Source organism: Nelusetta ayraudi, unplaced genomic scaffold, assembly GCF_046127955.1.
Source record: "Nelusetta ayraudi isolate G7.1 ecotype Tasmania unplaced genomic scaffold, CSIRO-AGI_Nayr_v1 ptg000084l, whole genome shotgun sequence".
Lineage (NCBI taxonomy): Eukaryota > Metazoa > Chordata > Actinopteri > Tetraodontiformes > Monacanthidae > Nelusetta > Nelusetta ayraudi.
In genome coordinates this window covers 3,984,182-4,003,565 of record NW_027466134.1, presented here as the reverse complement: position 1 = coordinate 4,003,565, position 19,384 = coordinate 3,984,182, and the positions used below count along the sequence as shown (strand labels likewise).

Below are 19,384 nucleotides of genomic sequence, written 5' to 3'. Positions count from 1 at the left end.
AAAAAAGTACTACACTACTACACAGCTCTTGCATTCTGACCTATTTGATAGGTGCGGTGTTATCACAATGATCTCATTGTGCGAGTCTATTAAACACGAGCAGTGAGTTTGCAAGTGGCTTTGGGGCTCAGGTATGACGGTGTGGTGTGTTTACACCGACAGGAGTGCTTTACCTTGAGGTCCAGGTGCAGGATGTACATCTTGTGCATGTACTGCAGGCCCTCACAGATCTGGCGGATGAACAGCACCGTGTCCAGCTCTGTCAGGTTGTAGTTCTCGTCGATGATGCGGTCAAACAGCTCCCCGCCCTCCACACTGCAACGAGCGCATCGTGAGTTCTGCTGCACAGATGAGCGTTCAAAGTTGTGCAGAGCAACATGTGTGCGGGCGCTTACTACTCCATCACCAGGATGATGTCATAGCGTGACTCGAAGGCGGCGTAAAGCTGAATGAGGTTGACATGGTTGAGCTGGTTCATCACCTGAATCTCATTCCTCACCACTTCCTGTGAGGCAAAACACAAGCGATGACGATGATACGCTGAGCAGGAGATTCGTGAAACATCAAATCTGTGGAAAAATGTGATTGATTTTGCTGATTTAAACTGTAGTAGGTCATGCTGCACTGATTTTGTATCTCACAATGATCTCCCAGTAAAAATAGATACAGAAGTAATTTTTTTGTGACACTGTCAGGTGTAAACAGGTGACAAGATGTATTAAACATTTACAAAAGTAATCAAAATGCAATAAGTTACATTACTTTGATAATGTAATTGAAATAGTTACACTACTGTAACTTGTAATTGTAACCTATTATTACATTTGCAAAGTAACCTTCCCAACGCTGGCTAAATGAATGAATAAAATTAAATGAATGCAAGTGGATGTGATTGGGTCGGGCTGGTTCTTCGGCAGACTGTCCAGCGTTCACCCCATGTTCAGCACAGGACAGCTGGGAGAGGCTCCAGCAAACCGCGACCCTGAGTGCTGGACGAGCGCTTGTAGAAAAAGGATCTGCGGCTTCATTCAGAGTGCAACTGCCACATTTTATTTTTGTTAGGTGTAATTCCACTTGTCACATGTAGGTGTCGCTATAGGTCCGCGTGTGCAAAATGTGCAGAAGAAGAAGATTGCTGACGATTCAGCAAGAGCAAGGAGATAAAAGTCAAGAAGAAAAAGAAAAAGCCTAATTCCTTGTTGTAGCACACAGCCAACGAAGTACAGTATGTTTTTGTTTTATTGTTAAATTTTGTTTTATGATGCTAATTATTATTTTGTCCATGTGTTTTTTTTTAGTTTTCACGGCGTTGTATATAAATAAGTACATCAGTTCAAGGAAACCACTTGTGTCTGGACGTGCTTCAGAGGAGTTGTACAGAGATTTGGGCCTTTTTATAGCAACAAGGGACCCTCGCGTTTCATCCTCATGGACTGAAATAAAAGAATGCAGTCATGGTTTTAAATCAGGTACTGCTGGCATCCGCTTCATATGACAATACATTTTGGGCCGGCCACACGACACAGGCTCTAATCCGTGCACTTGTCGTGTCCATTATATGCAAATGGGTTCTGGAAGCACAGGCAGGCAGGCAGGCAGGCAGGCAGGCCTGGGCAATGCGGTGAGCCTCGTCACGGGCCATCACAGACAGACAGACGAGCCAGTGCGAGGTCTGGCTGTGTGTTTGGGAGGCTTTGAGCTTTCTGAATATCTCACACGATCACTTTACACTCTGGGCTGCATTTGGACAGCTGAGCTCTGTCGTGTTCAGGGTTGTCAATAGGGTTGACAGTACGCCCACCAATATGCCACGCATCCTCACCATCTCGTCTACAGCCACGTATTGCTTTAAAAGTGGTGCGGCGCTATAAATAAATGAGTAAGCTGTCATCCTCCGATTCATTCTCGCGTCATTGCTGCACGTGCTTTCTTTAAGGTCCTTAACGCACCGGGCAACAGGCAAAGCCGCGCCGGCCAATTTTTCCTGTACACACAGTTTTGTTTTGGGGCTCTTTCTTTAGCGCCAAAGGAGGAACAATGGAGTCGGCTACACCCACGAGTGATGATGATGTCCTGCTGATGGTCGAAATGAAAAGAGAGAAAGAATGGAAGTTCCAATATTGTTCTTGAGAGAGGTGTTGCAGTCGTTAAATTAAAGTCGTGACTTTTGGATGCCTGGTACCTGAGTTCATAGTGGACTTGTGTATTCTGCTTATTGTATTGCTAGCATTATTTTTGTTGTGCGCGTCAGGTGGTTCTATAGGTCAGCTGATGACGCGCAGGTGGAAGATACAAAATGCTTGGTTCAGACTTTTAAACTGGCCGGCTGGTCGTGCGCACCTTTTCTTTCTGGCTCCTGGCTTTGATGATCTTGGCAGCCAACGTCAAACCAGACGAGTTCTCCATGCACTTGTGTACTTGTCCAAAACGTCCGCTAATGAAAGAAAAGCAAACAAGAAAATGGGTCAGTGTTTTTTTTTCTTTTCTTTTTTTTTTTTAATTATAATAATAAAGAAATATATAAAATATTCATAAATCATAATCTAAGCACCTGTCAAATGTTGCCATTTAAGTTCTAATTCAATCTGGTGTCAGTAGACACTAGATTCAGAGTCATGAGTAAGAGTCACGAACCATCTCGAGGTTTCTGCTTGATGAAGTTTTTTTTAACAGGGCACTTTTCAAATAAAGTTGGAATGAAGAGACCATTGGATGAAGCAGATTTAAACAACTGAAGTGAAAATCACGTTATTAGACTGACTCACGCATGAATGACATTCTTTATTCTCTCACGTCCTATTGGAGTTTTGTGCCAACGTGTCAGAGATGTGGGAAATGTGCCGGCATGTTTGGAGGTAATCTCCAGTTTGAGAGGCTGGGTCTTACACTGGCCTATGACATCAGAGGGGCTATTTTGTAAGTGCCCGCGGAGGCTCAAAGTCATCTGCCCTTTAGTGGCTGATGAAAACGTCTTTGGGGGGGGGGGGATAATTAGGTGTCCCCTCACAAGGTGCGAAATCCACTGGGAGCAGCACCAATGTGATGCACTCAATAAATAAATAAACGCGGCCATCTAGTGGTTCTCTGACTTACCCTCCTAAGACCTCGTCCCTGTTGATGGTGTAATAAGTGGCGATCTGATGGGGCTTCGGTGTCACTATGCGGTGTTCAAATGGTGCTGATGGTGGAGGGCTGAAGTCTGAGGAGACAATCAAGCATATTTGAAATCAATAAATACATCAATGAAGTCACACAGGAAGACTTTTCTGCACCCGGAAACCAATGTGGATGAAAATAGCAGCGCGCTTGTGTCTCATTATCTCCACTGCCAGCTGTGTTGACTGACTTAGTTAGCGACGTTTGACCGGGCGTGTTATGACACTGGATCTGATCTCAGAGGCCGCAGGACAAAAAGCCAAATGTCACCAACAAACAAACAAGCCGTTTCCCATGGACGCTTGGACATGGATGGACACTGACGTGGGCTCAGTGTGTAGGACTGCCAGCACCAGCTGCCTCCAACAGGAATTGCACTGAATTGGATTTTAAGGGCTATGAAAAATTTGGAGGTCATCGGTTATGTTTGTCGAGATGCGATGCTGCGAATGCTGCAATGTAAAATGTAACCACACAATGTCGCTGTTTCTTCTCAAAATCTCCAAATATTACTCACTTATCTGCGGAAGCATATTGCATTCACTTGGCAAATAAAAAAAAACTCTGTTTTTCAGTGTAATTATTTCTGTTTTTCGTGCAAATTCTTTTCTGCCCTGTTTTTCCTGCTAATTCTTTTCTGCCCTATTTTCCCGAGTTGGCCATGTTTGCTTCCATAATATCTAGCTCTGAAAGAATGGACGCGATTGCGTCCGATGCTCTCTAAACTCGGGAAATAGGGCGGAAAAGAATTAGCGCGAAAAACAGAAATAATTACACTGAAAAACAGAGATTTTTTTAAATTTGCATGCAATATGCTTCCGTACTTACCCTTTAAGAGTTCAGGTTAAGTAATGCTTCCATAAATGCTTTAATATGTTGACTCTGAATGTTTCCAAATCTTTATAAATCATTAAAATGATTTATTTTCCTCATTTGAAAACTCAAACCCAACCCAAAAGATAACGCAGATACATATTCTGCAATCAAGTTTTACGGGGCGGTAGACATGGTTTCTGTTTTCCTGCAACGGGAGTCGGCCGTGTCTCACCAATAGCAAATTCCTTCACTGCTGAATCCGCCGCCGTCTCCTCCGCCTCCACCTTCACTTCTTCAGACTCTGGAGCCTGCGACTCGGCCTCCACCACCGGTTTGCCGTCAGTCTTCTCTGCGTCGCTTTCCTCCACTCGGCTCTTTTTGAGGTCATCCTTCAGCAGGTCTTCCTCAGACGTGACGCGACGTTTACTGCAGGCAGCCATGTCTCCAACCTCATCGTTGCTTTGAGAGGTTGGAAGAGGTGGACAAAGAAAACACGTTTGATGAATACACATCATCTGTGATTTGCTCTACAGAGGTCAAAGACAAATGACAATAAGCAGCTAATAGTACCTCTCCACGAGCAGAGAGGAGGTCGGGCAGACCTCCGTAGCGACACTTTGGGACGTCTCTGATTTTGAAGCCTCCTCTCCGTCTTCTTTGTTCTTTTTCTTCACATCGTCAAGAACTTTCCCGTCTTCCGTCTCCTCCTCTGACTCGGAGTCCTCGAAGATATCCCCGTCCTCCTGCTCCGTCTCCCTCGACTCCTTATCTGCTGATTGGACGGCGTTGGAGGCATGTGGTCCGTCGGGGATCAGCTCTGCCGCTTGCTCCTCTATTCTCGGCCCACTTCTGCTTTCGCTGGTCTGACTGCCGGCCTCCGCCTTTCCGTGGGAATGCTCTGTGTTCTGCCTGTTGAGCTTCTCCACCTGTCCTTGCAGCGCAGGCTCATTGATGGAGGCGGTGTCTGGTGCAGGAAAACCAGAGGATGAGCATTTATCATTGTCATCGTTTTGGATGAATAAGTAACTGGTGGCAACCATAAGAGCCTATCCTTGTTGTCTCGGGCCAAAAAGTCGTGGTTACACCCTGGACAAGTTGCCAGTTTATCACAAGGCCAACACAGAGAGAGAAACAGTCTTTCGTGGATGCATATTTCAACTCTTCCAAACATCTAGTGGTTTTAGAGAGCCTTCTATCGAACCAAATCTCATTCTTTGATTTGGTCAATAGCAATAAAATTTAGTGATTTTAATTTTTAAATATTTTTTTCCTCCCGTTTATGATTTTTTTTGTAGCATCATCAACAGGTCGAAAATGTTGATATTTTGGTGAGTATCAACCTGTACCAACAACAATAAACAGCAGTAATAACATAGTGTAGTAATTATACTGTAATATATATATATATGTATATTTACTAATAATAAGTTGTCTTGCAGCAGGACTGTTAGATTCGATAACTTTGAGATGGCTGAAGTGAAAAGCCACTCAACAAGATATCACTCTTTCAGCCAAGTACCCAGAAAAACACTAAACTCTAAAAAAAAAAAAAGGCAACACAAAACACTTTGTGTTCGTCATTGTACCTGTTGTGTCCTGATGTCTCTTCTTCTTCTGGGACTTCAGGCCTTTCAGGTTCAGTTTGGCTTTGTCCTTCTCATCCTTGGCCTTATTGTAAAGAGAGGGGACAAGCATCAGACTTATGTACAGTGCAAGTGTCACTTCCAATGACTTCCTAAAATATGTAGTGGATCAAGACAAGGCGCGTTTATTTATATAGCACACTCCAGATGACTCGGTGTGCTTGGGAGATCTTTTCAATGGGACTTGATAATAAGGTTGATGAACAGGTTATCCGTGTTTGTGTAGTTCAAGCAAAGAATCAAGGGGCGACGTTTTGGTTGGATACCTCAAAAGAAACCAAATGTCAAAGGTCAGGTGCAGTAGAATATTTCCAGCAGGAACCGCGTGAAGAACCTAAGGCGGTGGCCAATGACAGCGGTGTCTGCCATCTTCGTGGCCCCGCGAGAAAACAAGTCCAAACGATTCCTTTCGGGGTTGTGATTTAGCGCGTCTGTCAGGAAGCGTCTAATGCGCCGCGCTCAACCTCCCAACCGTCTCTATAAACAGCCTCCGTCCGATCCAGTAACTCAAACGTTCCGACCGCCTCGCACGCAAACGCGCTGCGAGGACGGGGCCGGGCCAGGGTTGTGCAACAGAAGGCCAGAACGGCCCCGTCGTCGTCTTCACGTGTCGGCGGTGAAAAAAACCCACAGACTGTGTGTGCTTTCATGCAAGAACAACAGGTCCGACAAGTGCGACACTGACGCTCTGCAGCTGCGGCCTGGCTCGCTGCTGCTGCTGCTGCTGCTGCTGCTGCTGATATGGACGTGCTTTGGATAAGATAACCAGCGCAACGCCGGTCCCTCACTCTGGCCCTCGGTGGCAATCTCTGCCCGGAGGAAAATTACTTGACATAACAGACGACAGTACAGTGCAGCCAATAATAGATTTACAAGGAGCCCTATCAGAGCAGCGGGTTTTAAATGCCAAGAGCCCGTTTAATAGCCTGTTAGGAGCAGTGGGAATATGTATTGTGCATGTTATGACCAATAGACATCTCAATTATGAGCCAGCTATTTATAACGGCGGAGCCAACAAGAGGGTGACGCTGCGACCTGTGTCACCCGCATCGCCCGTCCGATTCCATCGCAACGCAATCGGACCTTTCACTATGCAGCCAGAAGCACAGTGTTCACAATCACTTAATGTTGTATAGTCAAGACCGCACCAACCGAGACCAAGACCTTACCAAGACTGCAGAGAATCGAGATTGAGACAGGACCAAGACATTTGGGGTTCAACACCAACACAAAACCAAGATAAAATAAATAAATAAATAACAATAAAAAAGAAATTCAAATTTGCTTCTAAATGGAACAGCAACATCTCTTTTTTAGCAAGGTGTCTTTTAATACTTTTCTTCATTTTGCTGCTTTGCCAACTATTTTGAACCATTTTCTTACAGCAACTTGGCTTTATAAAATTATTACATAAATCAACTTGGAATAAGGGGGCAGGGTGTCACTCTGGGTGTCACCAACAGAGCGTAAAAAGGCAGCAGCTGGATTGTTTTCTGTTACTATCGTGTCACTACAGTGTTGGCTGAGTTTCCACTGGTCAGGATCAAATATCCCCAGTCCGTCCAGTCCAAGACCGAGACAAGACCCAGTAAAAATGCCTCAGAGTCCGAAACGAGACCGAGACCCTTAGAAAGTGGTCTGGAGACCAAGACCAATCTCGAGTGCACCAACACTACAATCCCCGAGGGTGAGAACATTTCATTCCTGCAGCAGAACACTCTCTCTGCGCCCGCGCCTCACCTTCCTCTTGCTCCCAGGGTGTTTGAAGAGCAGCTCCACCAGCCTGGAGCTCTTCACCACCTCCCCGATGAAGCTGATCACCTGCTGGGTGCCCTCCACCAGCTTCTCCACCCCGTCCAGCCTGCGCCCCTGACCGTCCACTCGCTCGTTGGCTTTGTCCACAGCGCAGCGCAGCTCCCGGCACAGCTCCGCCGCCGCCGGCGCCACGCCCGAGTCCCGTCGACCCGGTCCCTGACCGCCCTCGCGCATCGCCGACAGATCCCGGCCCATGACCTGCACATCCCTGGACAGGCCGTCCAGCCGGATCAGGACGCTCTGCTGCATGCTCAGCAGGTGCTCCATCTGAGACGTCAGAGAGTCCATGCGGATCTCCATGGAGCGCAGCAGGGCGGCGTCGTGCTGGAAGGAGGGGAGCGCCGCAAGAGAGGACGAGGCAGCCTGGGACTTGTCCAGTCCGTTCAGGGAGAGCTTCCTCCCGCCAGACTTCTGGCCGTGAAGGGGGTTCGGGTCGTAGACCTTGGCCAGAGAGTTGACCAGGCTGGAGCTCATGGCTGAAAGAGGGTTTGTCTGTCCTCGCTAGCAGCAGAGAAAGTTCAAACGTCGGGCGAAGCCCATGGACTCTCGCAGAGGCCCAGAGGTTCGAAAATGCAAAGACGAAGGAGCCGGAGGGGGAAGATGTGCAGGGAGAACAGAGGTCTCTCCCTCAGTGCTGCTGAGCACTGTTGAGTTTTAAGAATAGCAAATGGCTGTTCTCCAAATTAAAGTGCAGCCCCTCCTCCGCCATCCCCGTCGTGGACGTCAGGGATTGAGTGGCCACTGATAAGAGCAGGAGGCGGGGGTCGGGTGTACAGCTGGGGATTGATGTGAGTTAGGGGGAGATGCTGGAGAGGGAACGCTATGTGACATTTGAGCCACTTCAAAAGCCCCTTCAGTCAGGTGTCAGAATCCCAGGAATCTGGGACTGAAATATGTCGCCGTGGAAAAAAACAAAAAAATAAAATAGATTGACAAACAAACACACGGCCGACAAAAGAGAACCTAAGAACATTGATATGAATCATCCAAAGCGTCAGCATCGATAATATTGCAGGGCAAAGCAGTGAGTTTAGAGATCTGAATGTCGATCCAGTGACTCTGCTTTGTTCCGTAAGAGGAACAGGGCTGACAGGTGCAACTCTGCCCCAAGGCCAACAAAAACTGCATTGACCACTTGGGCCCACTGTTAAACACAGAAGCATTGTGGGTATTTCCGAACCTCGTTAAATGCCACGGGGGTCTCATAACTGATTTGTTTTTACCCAGAGGATGTGTCAGCAGGGTGTTGCATAATTGCCGCAGATTTCTAGGCTCAACACTTCCTCCCCAAAACACTTCTTTTTTTATTTCATCAGTCAGCCCGGCTTTACAACTCGTCCTTTAAAATAGAGCCAAAGAGCAAGCCCCAACATTTAGATTTTGTCAAACACAATAAATACTATTTTGTTACAAAGAGCATAAGGAAAATTATTTCTTATACCCAGAGTGAAGGTCGATATTACAACAAAACTTTTATTTGGTTTTGCTTTTTGTTATTTTCCTTAAAAACAACACAAAAAAACTTGCCAAGCGAGGATTATTTTGTTTAGGCTCCAACAGACCTCCGCAAGCCTGAGTGCAAGAGGAAGCAAGTATAGAAGATGGATGAAATGATTATTTCATTGTCACACAATCAAGTCCTTTCACAGAAGAAGTCATACGACTGTGCAATCATGATCAGTTGTGATGCCAGTTAAACGGATGTTAAGTGGTCAAGTCAAAGTTAAAAGTGGATTAAAAAAAAAGTGGGAGTAACATCAGCTGATATTTTTTGTTCTTATAGTGACTATTTGTATGTTTCAAAACAAGATAAAACAATCATATTTGGGAAGGGGAAAAAAACAAATTTAAAAATGACCACCAAGAAACATCACAAAATACTAGTAATGTAATGTGAGTCATGCAAAACACCAAGATAAAATGTTAGCAGTTTATATAATCATGTTTTCCCCCATCTTTAAATCTCCAGAGTAGTTTAAAATTCACACAAATCTTTGAAATTAAAGTCCCACCGATTGGAACGAGAAGTTTAAAACTTTGTCAACTTGGTCAGAATTTAACATTTGCCACAATGTAGCGTAGAAATCTCAACAGTCAATCAATCGGTCAATCAATCCATCAGTCGGATGTGTCTCAACGCACTTTGCGCAGTTGAAAGGGAAAGCAGTCGATCCCTCTAGAGGAAACATGACACCACAGCGGTCAGGAAACCTTGAGCACACCCTGACTCTGGAGATCAGTCATCTGCTCTGACCAGGACGCATTGCATTTGTATGCATTTGCATATGGACAGAGTTTTTTTTTCCACCACCGTTTGCCGTCAGCCTAATGTGACGACGGAGCCAACAGCGGAGAAACGCAGAGACACCTGAGTAGCTGCGGAGCAAATGACAGTGGGAAAAGGAAACACTGCACGTGAGCTGTGGCCGAGACTGGAGAGCAATGAAGTGACCGGCGGGGGGGAGAGGGGGGGGGGGGGGGGAGGCAAAAGTTGGGAACAAAACAACTGACGCTTCCTGAGACGAGCCCGCCGGCACACATTGACCTCAAACTTTTCCACGTCTCAGCGCGGCGGTATCTGGAGTAGCCAGGGGTGACAGAGCGCCGGCGCCTATATCCCGGCAGCCGTCTGACAACACCGGAAAAAGTCGACCCATACTGTCCCCCCCCCCCGCACCACCCGCACTGTGTTTCCAACGCAGCCGCCCGGGCCAGCTGTCAAGTCTAACACTCACAGGCCTTGTGCCAACTTGCTTGCTAAGGTGAGAGAATGTAAGGAGACACTATGCAAGTCAAGACAGCACGTCCAAAGGTATGGCGATTGTTTGCCCCTGGCATCAGCAAGAAGATCACCCAACAATAAAGTTTGGACAAAGGTGACGCAAAGATTTCAATATGCAGCACTACCCAGAACATTAGAATCTCCTGAGAAGGTTGTTGTGTTTCCCCCATGTGTGAACTCTTCTGAGCCAACAACCCAAGACAGACTTTTTGAAAGGCTCAGGACCCTTTTGCAGGTGTTTTGGATTCTTTGGACGCTTTTTGAAGCTACAAAACTGAAGCTTTTCACAGTATTCTAATTTTCTGAGTTTGTGGGTTTGTGGTTTTAATAAGCTGAAAATCTTCATCAGCAAAGTTACAACAAGGAACTGCTTGAGATGTCAATTATGCGTGGAATGGCTCAATAAAATGTGTTGCTTTCATCTTTTATGTTAAATTGCCAAAATAAAACAACTTTTACTTGACATTCTAATTTTCCGGGTAGTACCTGTATATTGAAAGTGCGCCTACTCTATGGGTAGAAAATTGTTTAAGAGCCAGGATGCCCAGAACAGGGCTCGAAGAGTGACAGTGGGAAGTTTGGACAGTGATGTCCAAGCTGCTTCCAATAGGACCAATGGGAAGTACAAAAAAAAAAAAAAAAAAAAACAGTGGTTAAAAAATCAAATGTGTGTGCATGATGTAAAATAATTCAAAAGTTCAGACAGGGTAGCAGTGGTAGAAAGAAATTAACAGGGTGGTGCGTGATCAGTGTGGGGTCTGCTGTTGAGGGCAGTGTGAGGTTTAACTGTACCCTGCAGGGCAATCTGTAAATTCCCTCTCAGTAAAAGCTATGTAGTAAGATGAGACCCAGTGTGGTGTAGGAGGCATTAGCCTGATGCAGCGCTGCAGCTCCACACCACCTATAGAGTTACTAGACAAGAAGGCACAGACTACAGCACAACACCACTTGTCAGTGGTGATCCAAATATTGATACCAATGTTAGTATTGCTATTGCCTTTGTTTCGGAAATCTTGTCGTACCACACATCACTGCGTGAATCTAATTTCCAAATCCCACATTGAAAGAGACCCCAAATCTGAAACATGACGTAAAGTGCGAGCGTCTGTCATTTTGCTGATCAGGTGATTTCCCACTCTCTCTCTCATTCCCACGTTCCTTTTTGGAATGCTGCAGTTTTCGGTTGGCTTCTACTGCAGGAATTCAGCAGGGCTTGCAATTTAAAAACTAGGCCTTTGGCTTTTGCCAGTTTGGTCAAACGATATGGGACAAATTGTACCCTGCAGAGTTGATGATGCGATGACCTCCACGGACTTTAGCCAGCTCACACTTTTCTTTACATATCGTTATTACTTAGCTCCTTTCTATGTTTAGACGGTGTGACATTCAAGGAAGGCTTGACGCAGGTGAACGGCTGCCGTGTTGAACCGACTCCACATTGAAACAAGACCAGCTCCGCCGGTGCCTGGTAACAGTCATTTTGGTCCACCTCAGTGACAGACTGCAGCCTGATCCCCAGCTGGGGCTCAGTCCAGCGTAGGAGCCCCTCAACCATTCAGGGTTTCCCTGACATTGAAACCCTGCCTACAAATCATTTTTATGACTTGTGCAGTCTTGTGAAAACAACAGTAACATAATAATAACACGACACGGGCTTGATTCATGTCCTGTCAACTTGACATGTATCTGTATAAGGGACCCCAGGTGTGTCACAGGGGGTTCCAGGGTAGAGTGTCCGCCCAGAGACTGGGAGGGTGTGGCTTCAATCCCCAAATCATACCAGACAGGGACTACAAAGATGGCAGACATTGCCTTGCCTTGTAATGGCAGTCGTTTCTTGGTACTCCGGAGTACGTTGAGTTCTACTGAGACAGAGTGGGTCTGAGACGGTAAGACTGACCGTACTCCGGAGTACCAATAAACCACTACCATTACAGCAAGCTTGGAATGAGGACTTGTGATTTTGTTCAACGCCAGGCACGCAGCAAAATGTCTTGGGACTTTGGAGCTCACCGTGAAAATGCGAAATGAAAATTGAGACTTTAACTTTAAAGGTTAAGTGTTAAGTGTTTGGAAATCTTGAGAAGAAACAGCGAGATCAAGTGGTTACATTTTAGATTACAGCGCTCACTTACTGATTAGCCCTGAAGAACTCTACCATCCCTCTCCCAAGCTTGCCAGTGGACTACGGTGGCCTGCATACACCAGCCTGGATACCTCGTCCACCTTCTTCTTCGTTGGTTTATTTGAGTATTTGAGTGTTCACCCTAATTATGAAATTAGGATTATGGATTGTCCACACCAGCTTCTTTAGAAATAAGGCGATTTGAAAGTGATTCACTGAATTGCACTCGTGAAATTCCGTGGATTTTTTTTTTTTGTGCTCTTCTAAACTGAATTAACAAATTCAGATGTGCACATTTGAATCACATAGTAATATTTGCAAAGTTTTATCTGAGGTTTTTTTTTTTTTTTTTCACATTTGCAGATAAGATTACGATGCTTAGTGATTCCAATGTGTTTATTTATTTTCAACGCTCATTCAGGACCTGTGTCCGGCCACTGACCAGGAAGAAGGATGTGGTAACAACATTACCTGGTGGCTTTTTGCGTCTCAACTTGTGTCAACAGCAGCTGATGACAGCATGTGTGTGTTTTCACACACACAATGCACTGATAATATTCATTGAGGTCTCTCAGTTTGGACAGTGAGGCAACCACAATACAATCCCTTAACATTGTTGGAAATAAAGTGTTTACTGTATATGTGTTGGAGAATGGAAACCCACTTTGTCCTGTCCTGTAAATACGTTACATACTGTAAGCCATGCACAGAAACTGACTTCCCACAAACATCAAGAGTTTGTTGCCGCCCACTGTCGTTACATAACACGTAGACAACTGGGCGTGGCGGGACTAATGGCGTTTAGGATGCATTTTAACCTCTGACCTCAGGGAATGGCTGTAAATCCCACAGCCTTACGCAAAAACGTACGCACAGACACACACACACACACACACACACACACACACACACGCCCAGAGTGGAGTTTAAAGGCGACTGACTCCAAGGCGTGGATCATATGTCTCACTGCGACTTAAAGTGTATTTATTGATTCATGGGTTTCGACAAAAGCGTCGGCAATATTGGTTGGAATGCATTTAATCACAGCTTGTCCTTTTATTTAATATAAATTGATTGAAGACGTTGACTTGTTGTCACTTCTCTTAAGAGGTATCCTTTGATATAAATGCATGGACGCACGCACTATCACGCTGTCTGAGTGAGAAACTGCGCACTGCTAAAGTTACATGATGCAAATCAACGACATCAACAAGTGAGTGAGCCAAGCAAGACAATAACTACTTGAGAAATAAGTGTGACGCAAAAATCTCATCCGCAATACCGTCTGTAGAAGTAATGTGGCATTAAAAAAAAAAACAAAGCGTTGCTTTTCTGTTTTACTGTCACTCGGTGGCAGCAGAGATCCACAGAGAAAGCTTCTCCGCAGGGAACTGGGAAAGAGATATGGGGTGGGGAGGGGGGGGCTCACCCTGCTCTACTCTGGTGACCTTGAATGCCAACCATGCAAAGCACCCTGAGCACATTCTATTTACCAACTACACAAACGTCTCCTGTATAAACTACCCAATCGGTTTTACTGCCACGTTAAGTCCAAGTTCCACTTCACCCTCTAGTGGTGCGAATATAACATTTGCACCATTGTGTTTTTCTTTGTCTTAATGCTACTATCATGTCGCAGCATTCAGAGTTTTTTTCTTCAAAATGTCTTTGGTTTGTTTTCTTCAGATCCTGCAGCCTTGAGTTCTGCTAACTTGCAGTTAGTGCACTCGCTAGTTTTCGCCTAAAGGTAAAAGCGTAGCGATCACAAAATGAACAGACAGTTCCCAGAGTGTTCAACGTTCTCAGTGTTAATTCAAGCTGGCAGTGAAAGCAATTTACCGACAGTGTACTGCTGCTTCTGTAAGTACTGTACAATAAACAGTCAGTGTGCTGACAACTGAGATACATCACTTCAGTTCAGCTAAAACATTTTGGTTTGCATTCAAATGACGTCTTTCTTTTTGTAAAACACAAAGTATAATTTAACAAATTAAGAGTTTCACTAAACTTGGAAAAAGTTTTAAAAGGTTTTTACTCTCTCGTGAGGTGGTTTTTCAGACGCAAAAGTGCCATGCGTCACCCGTCACAACATGTAAATGGGGTCGTGTGACCAGTTCACATTTTAGAAAATGTTAGAAAAATCACTTTTATTTTGTGAAAAACTGTAATGGAAACGCAGATAGTGAGAATTTACATTCAGACGGTGCTCATCCACTCCTGTCACCACTTCTGCTGCCCTCTGGGTCACCGGGTGATGCCTCAGCCAATCCCGGCTGTCTTGGGGTTACGCCCTGAACAAGTCCCCAGTTTATAACAGGGCCACATAGGGCCTGTTTCCACTAGGGCCTACTGGTCTCAGGGTCGGGTCGGGTCATTTTGTGCGCACTTCCGCTGGGTACTGACCAACACTAGTCACTGCAAACAGGTACTGTTTTAGCACCTGCTCGGCAGGGCTTCCAAACGAGCTGAGCAGGGACCGAAATGTGACGTCAGCGGAGAGCAGGGCACTGATTGGTTTGGGGTTTGGTGAAACGTGTCTTTGGACCGATGGAGAACCCACGCAGACACAGGAAGAACATTCAGACTGGACACAGCAAGGCCCAGATGGAACCCTTCTTGCTGTGAGGGGAAAGTAGGACAGAGCTTGTAGTGCTTTGTGATTCATCTTGATGTGCAGGATACATATATCTCAATTTATTGTTGTTCTGTGTCCACACAGAAAGGCCCCAGGCCCGGAATCGAACCCAGGACCTTCTTGCTGTGAGGCGCAGCAGCGCCACCCACTGTGCCACCCTATTCGATAGCAATTAAGTGCATATTGTCCAAAAAATGTATATCTTTTTTTAAAGCCATTAAGCAGTTATATTTACAATTTTTTTAATATATATTTTGTTTGTTTGTTTGTTTGTTTGTTTTCAGGACAGATAAATCAGCCGGATGCTGTGTTTATACGTATTCAAACTTTTTTTCATTCAAACTTTATTTATATAGCACTTTTCATGCAACAAAAAAAAAAAGCAACCCAAAGTGCTTCACATCGTACGATATGTTTCTGATTTCCTCTCCCTAGCCACACTTGCACTGTCACACACATAAATTATTCAATTGGTTTTATTGACGCCAGTTAGCGACTGATAAGTCTTGGAAGGAGGGAAACCTGGGAGGCGGCCCAGCAGTCGCAGCCTTTCAATCATAAATCATAACTTGACAATCTTCTGCAATGTATCACACAAAGTGAGATGACCAACACGCAATAGATATGGTGTGAACGGTGTGTGTGTGTGTGTGTGTGTGTGTGTGTGTGCTCGTATACTGTCGTGTGTGTCAGTACATCTGTGTGTGTGTGAGAGAGCGTAAGACGGTATTAGCCCGATCGCTATGCATCAGCGCTAGCCTGCTAATGAGTTACACAAACGACTGAAAGTGGACACCAGCTGAGAGGCCCAGTGAGTCCGGGCGAAAACAGCACATTCCTCTGGAGCCCTCATACCAGAGGGAGCCAGAAAAGCAGAGGCAGCAACATTAACCCCAGTGGCAAAGCCCTGTGGGAAATATACTGTAGGTGCAATTTAAAGCGCTGGCACTGTGTGTTGCGCCAGTGAATTTGTGTGCAGGAGAAAACCACTGCGCTCAATGACGGATGTGAAGATGACCTTTTTCTGTTGTTGTTTACAGTAACAAACAAAACTAAACAAACTCATTGCACGCCTACATTCTCACTCGCTGACATTAAATCTAAAATATTCTCCAAATCGCAGACATTTTTAAAGTGAACATTATTGAATTCCATCTCACAAGATGTGGACTCAACCACTCCAACTAAAGGTCCCCATGAACTCACATCAGACGAAAGATCGTATAAAGACGACACGCATAAAGATAGAGTTACGAGGTGCCACTTTTTTTTTGTTTTTTTTTTCTTCAAGGTTTAAATCTATAACTTGAACCCCTTGCTGGCCCCGCTCCCGCGTCTCGTCTCTATTTGTTTGTGTGCTAATTTCGTCTGAGCTATGCGAGTGCGAGAATCTGAGGCAGGACAAGCTCTTCACACATTAGCCATGTTCACATGCATTAGCACAAGCTCCCGCCTAACTCTGTGTAAGCCTCTCACAAAACCATTTGTTTGTCTACTATACGATCTGTACCTGGTCAAGAAATGATCAGGGCTCTCAACAATAAAGTCTCAAAGGTTAAAGGTGTCACAGTGAGGACGCAGTAAAGCATACGCACGCAGAATACGTATCATCAAGACACGTCAACAGGCGGCTAAATATGGCTTGTGTTCACACTGTTGGTTGTTGTTAGCCTTTAGTAAACCCAACAGAGTTTTCCTCATTTACTTAAGTTGACAGTGGTATGAATGAAATGCCGCCGTAAATGCAAGTTTACAGTTACAAGAAGCTGATTGAGAGGTAGAGCGTCGGCCCTGAGTTCTGCTGTGGTTTGCACCGTCAACTCAAAGCGAGAAGGTGTCGGGCTCGTTTTTTCTAAATAGACAAATCTGAAGTATTATATATCTGAGTATTTTGCGTATGCCGCCATCCTGTGGCACCGCCATGACTGCTGTGTTTACACTTGGGACGTCTCATAAACGTCGGTGACAACCAACGCAAGCGGCATCGTGGTTAGTCGGGCTGATGTTAGACAGTGGCCTCCGGCTCCCGATGAAGGTGGTCTGTCAGTGAGCTTAAGTGATCGCTTGGGAAGAGGTCAAAGTAGAGCAATAGTAGGAACGGAATCCATGTTAGGCTAATATTTGCAATTATTTAGCATGCAGCTTGATTAGCTTTAATTTTGCTAGTGAACGTTTGCTAAAGTAAACTTTAGCCGACAAGCTAGCCACACAGAAATGTATTTTATTTAAAAATGATCTAATGTGTTGAACGTCTAAATCAGGAGTCACCAACCTTTTTGAACCTGTGGGCTACTTCATTGGTTCCAAGTCATATGAAGGGCAAACACCTCTCCTGAGATAACAAACTTTCTCAGTCACATATTAGTATTAATGATACTGATCTAGGTGAAGACACCAATCACAATTCGCAATAAATATCAACAATGACTCGACAAGGTTGGATGAAAATGAATTTTGGACACAGTTGTGCTATTTTTCGAACAGGCCTGCGGGCCCCCAAGGACCATGTGGTCCATGTGGTCCTTGGGGGCTACCTGCAGGCAACACATTAGTGACCCCTGGTCTAAATGGCTCGCTTACTGTAACCTAATGATAGCTCCGACGGTGGAACACCTATTATGCCCAAACACAGTTCAGAGATATACAGTAGCTGTCATCGTAAATGGCAACTCTAGGTTGCACGTTGGTGCGTTGGCAGTGATGGGAACCTTTTAGCGTTGGTGATCGCAGCCCATCCGTCATTCAATTCGTTCGATGTTCTACCACCAAAACAAACCGACCCCCTGCACTTCCTCTGCAGACCTCTGTGTGGCAAGCATTCACACACACACAAACACTACGTCCATTGAGCAAACAAATATTTTTATGGACACAACTGGGCCATCACTGTTATGTGGACAAGGTCGATATTGTTGCAGTAGTGAAGATCGACCTTCTGTGTCGTCCAACGTATCCAACCGTTTCAATGGGCTATGTTGTTGTGGCTGTGCCACTATTTGAGGTCATTGCCACAGTTCTGAAGGGAGTAAGGACGTGCAACCGGCGCAGCCAGTAAACAAGGACAAGTCACCCGACATGCCATTCGCTGTTTACATTTCAAAATTTGTTTTTCCTGAAGCCTCACAAGCATCGTTTTGTAGATACGGTGAATGCAGGATACACCTGAGTGAGGGAATGGAGGGACTACTGGGTGGATGTCGGCTCATCACTGTGAGCGTCGGGATCTGATCCCACTCGATCAACCAGCGGCTCACATTAGTTTCAATATTTTCAATATTTGTCTTTGGGTGTTATGTGTGGCCCGGTTGATCCCAATTCGGAATGGGCTCTGGTGCTACTGTTGTTGTGTTTATGGGCAGTCTGTTAAGCTTTAATCAATATAAAAATCATAAATCAAGCCATATTTTACAACGGGGACCTTTGGACATTTGTTTTTCACTGAATTTTATGAGACCATTTATATTTATTCACTTATCACTGAAAAAAAAAAATATATAGACAATTTTGGGCTCAACTGTTGGAGAGACAGAAGTAAAATCCCAATCACGCTGGAGTTCGTCAGCGTGACACCAGAGTTAAGACGTCGAAGCAGAGGATAATAAAAGAAGTTGAGCTGACATTTACTGCTCATCGCAGCGCCGCCCTCCCACTTTACGAGCAGCGGACCGCGCCGGCTTCGCAGCGGATAAAGTTGACATAAGGAACCACTTGGGACTGGATATGATCTACGCCGTGCAGAGAGAGAAGCCCAGATGGAATTCAGTCATCACCGACCGGTGACAAGCGAGTGACGCAGACGAGGTGACGCGATGTTTTCCACTGCTTTGCCTTGTTGCTCACACACAGGCTGCAGTGCAGACGCATGAAATATTGCCCCGGCTTGAAAGCAGCAGTTGCATGGGTTGTTTGATGAGGAAAAACCCCAAACACAGACGGCATTCCCGTGTAAAATCCTCACTCACTCTCTCCAATTTGCTCCCAGTTAAGTTTTACTGGTGGTGGTGGGGGGCAGGGGGGTGGGCATATTTCTGATGCCTGCTGGTGACATCTCGACATGTATATGCTTTTTTCATTTGTTTGTTTTTTTCTTGCGAATCCTCAGGGATAAGTAAATTTTTTTTTTTTCTGAACCTGAAACAAGCAGAAGGCTTTAAGCAAACCAGCAAAAGTCGGACTATTGTGAAATATCACGGGCACCTTAGAATTTCAAAATCTGATAGAAAGTGCATGAAATATCTGCCACTAATGTTCACTTCCAAACAAAGATCTTATTTTAAGTTCCTTAACACTCCCCCACAAAAAAGCTGTTTGGTCCCAGAGTTTTATTGGCTAATATATTCCTCTGCTATTTACCTCTGTCCCATGTTAATATTCCGCAAATATTCCACAGTTCACTGCACAATGACAAAAAA

The 19,384-nt window shown here is 45.2% G+C and overlaps 2 protein-coding genes across 4 annotated transcripts in view; one reads left to right on the top strand and one right to left on the bottom strand.

Annotated features, from left to right (window-relative positions):
- The window catches only part of serpinb1 (serpin peptidase inhibitor, clade B (ovalbumin), member 1), a 66,644-nt gene that overhangs the window by 6,494 nt on the left and 40,766 nt on the right, over window positions 1-19,384 (top strand). The window lies entirely within an intron of this gene.
- Window positions 1-19,384, bottom strand: part of mylk4b (myosin light chain kinase family, member 4b) — a 31,973-nt gene that overhangs the window by 2,345 nt on the left and 10,244 nt on the right. For 2 of the 3 annotated variants that reach the window (XM_076045528.1, XM_076045526.1), the window contains exons 3-9: window positions 5,559-5,640; window positions 4,543-4,936; window positions 4,205-4,431; window positions 3,094-3,199; window positions 2,341-2,434; window positions 396-505; window positions 174-315 (exon numbers count right to left, since the gene is read on the bottom strand). In XM_076045528.1, the coding sequence (XP_075901643.1) occupies window positions 174-315; window positions 396-505; window positions 2,341-2,434; window positions 3,094-3,199; window positions 4,205-4,431; window positions 4,543-4,936; window positions 5,559-5,640 (1,155 nt within the window). Of the gene's footprint in view, window positions 1-173; window positions 316-395; window positions 506-2,340; window positions 2,435-3,093; window positions 3,200-4,204; window positions 4,432-4,542; window positions 4,937-5,558; window positions 5,641-7,355; window positions 8,085-19,384 lie in introns of those variants that run through there. The other variant, XM_076045525.1, reaches the window with a different exon arrangement.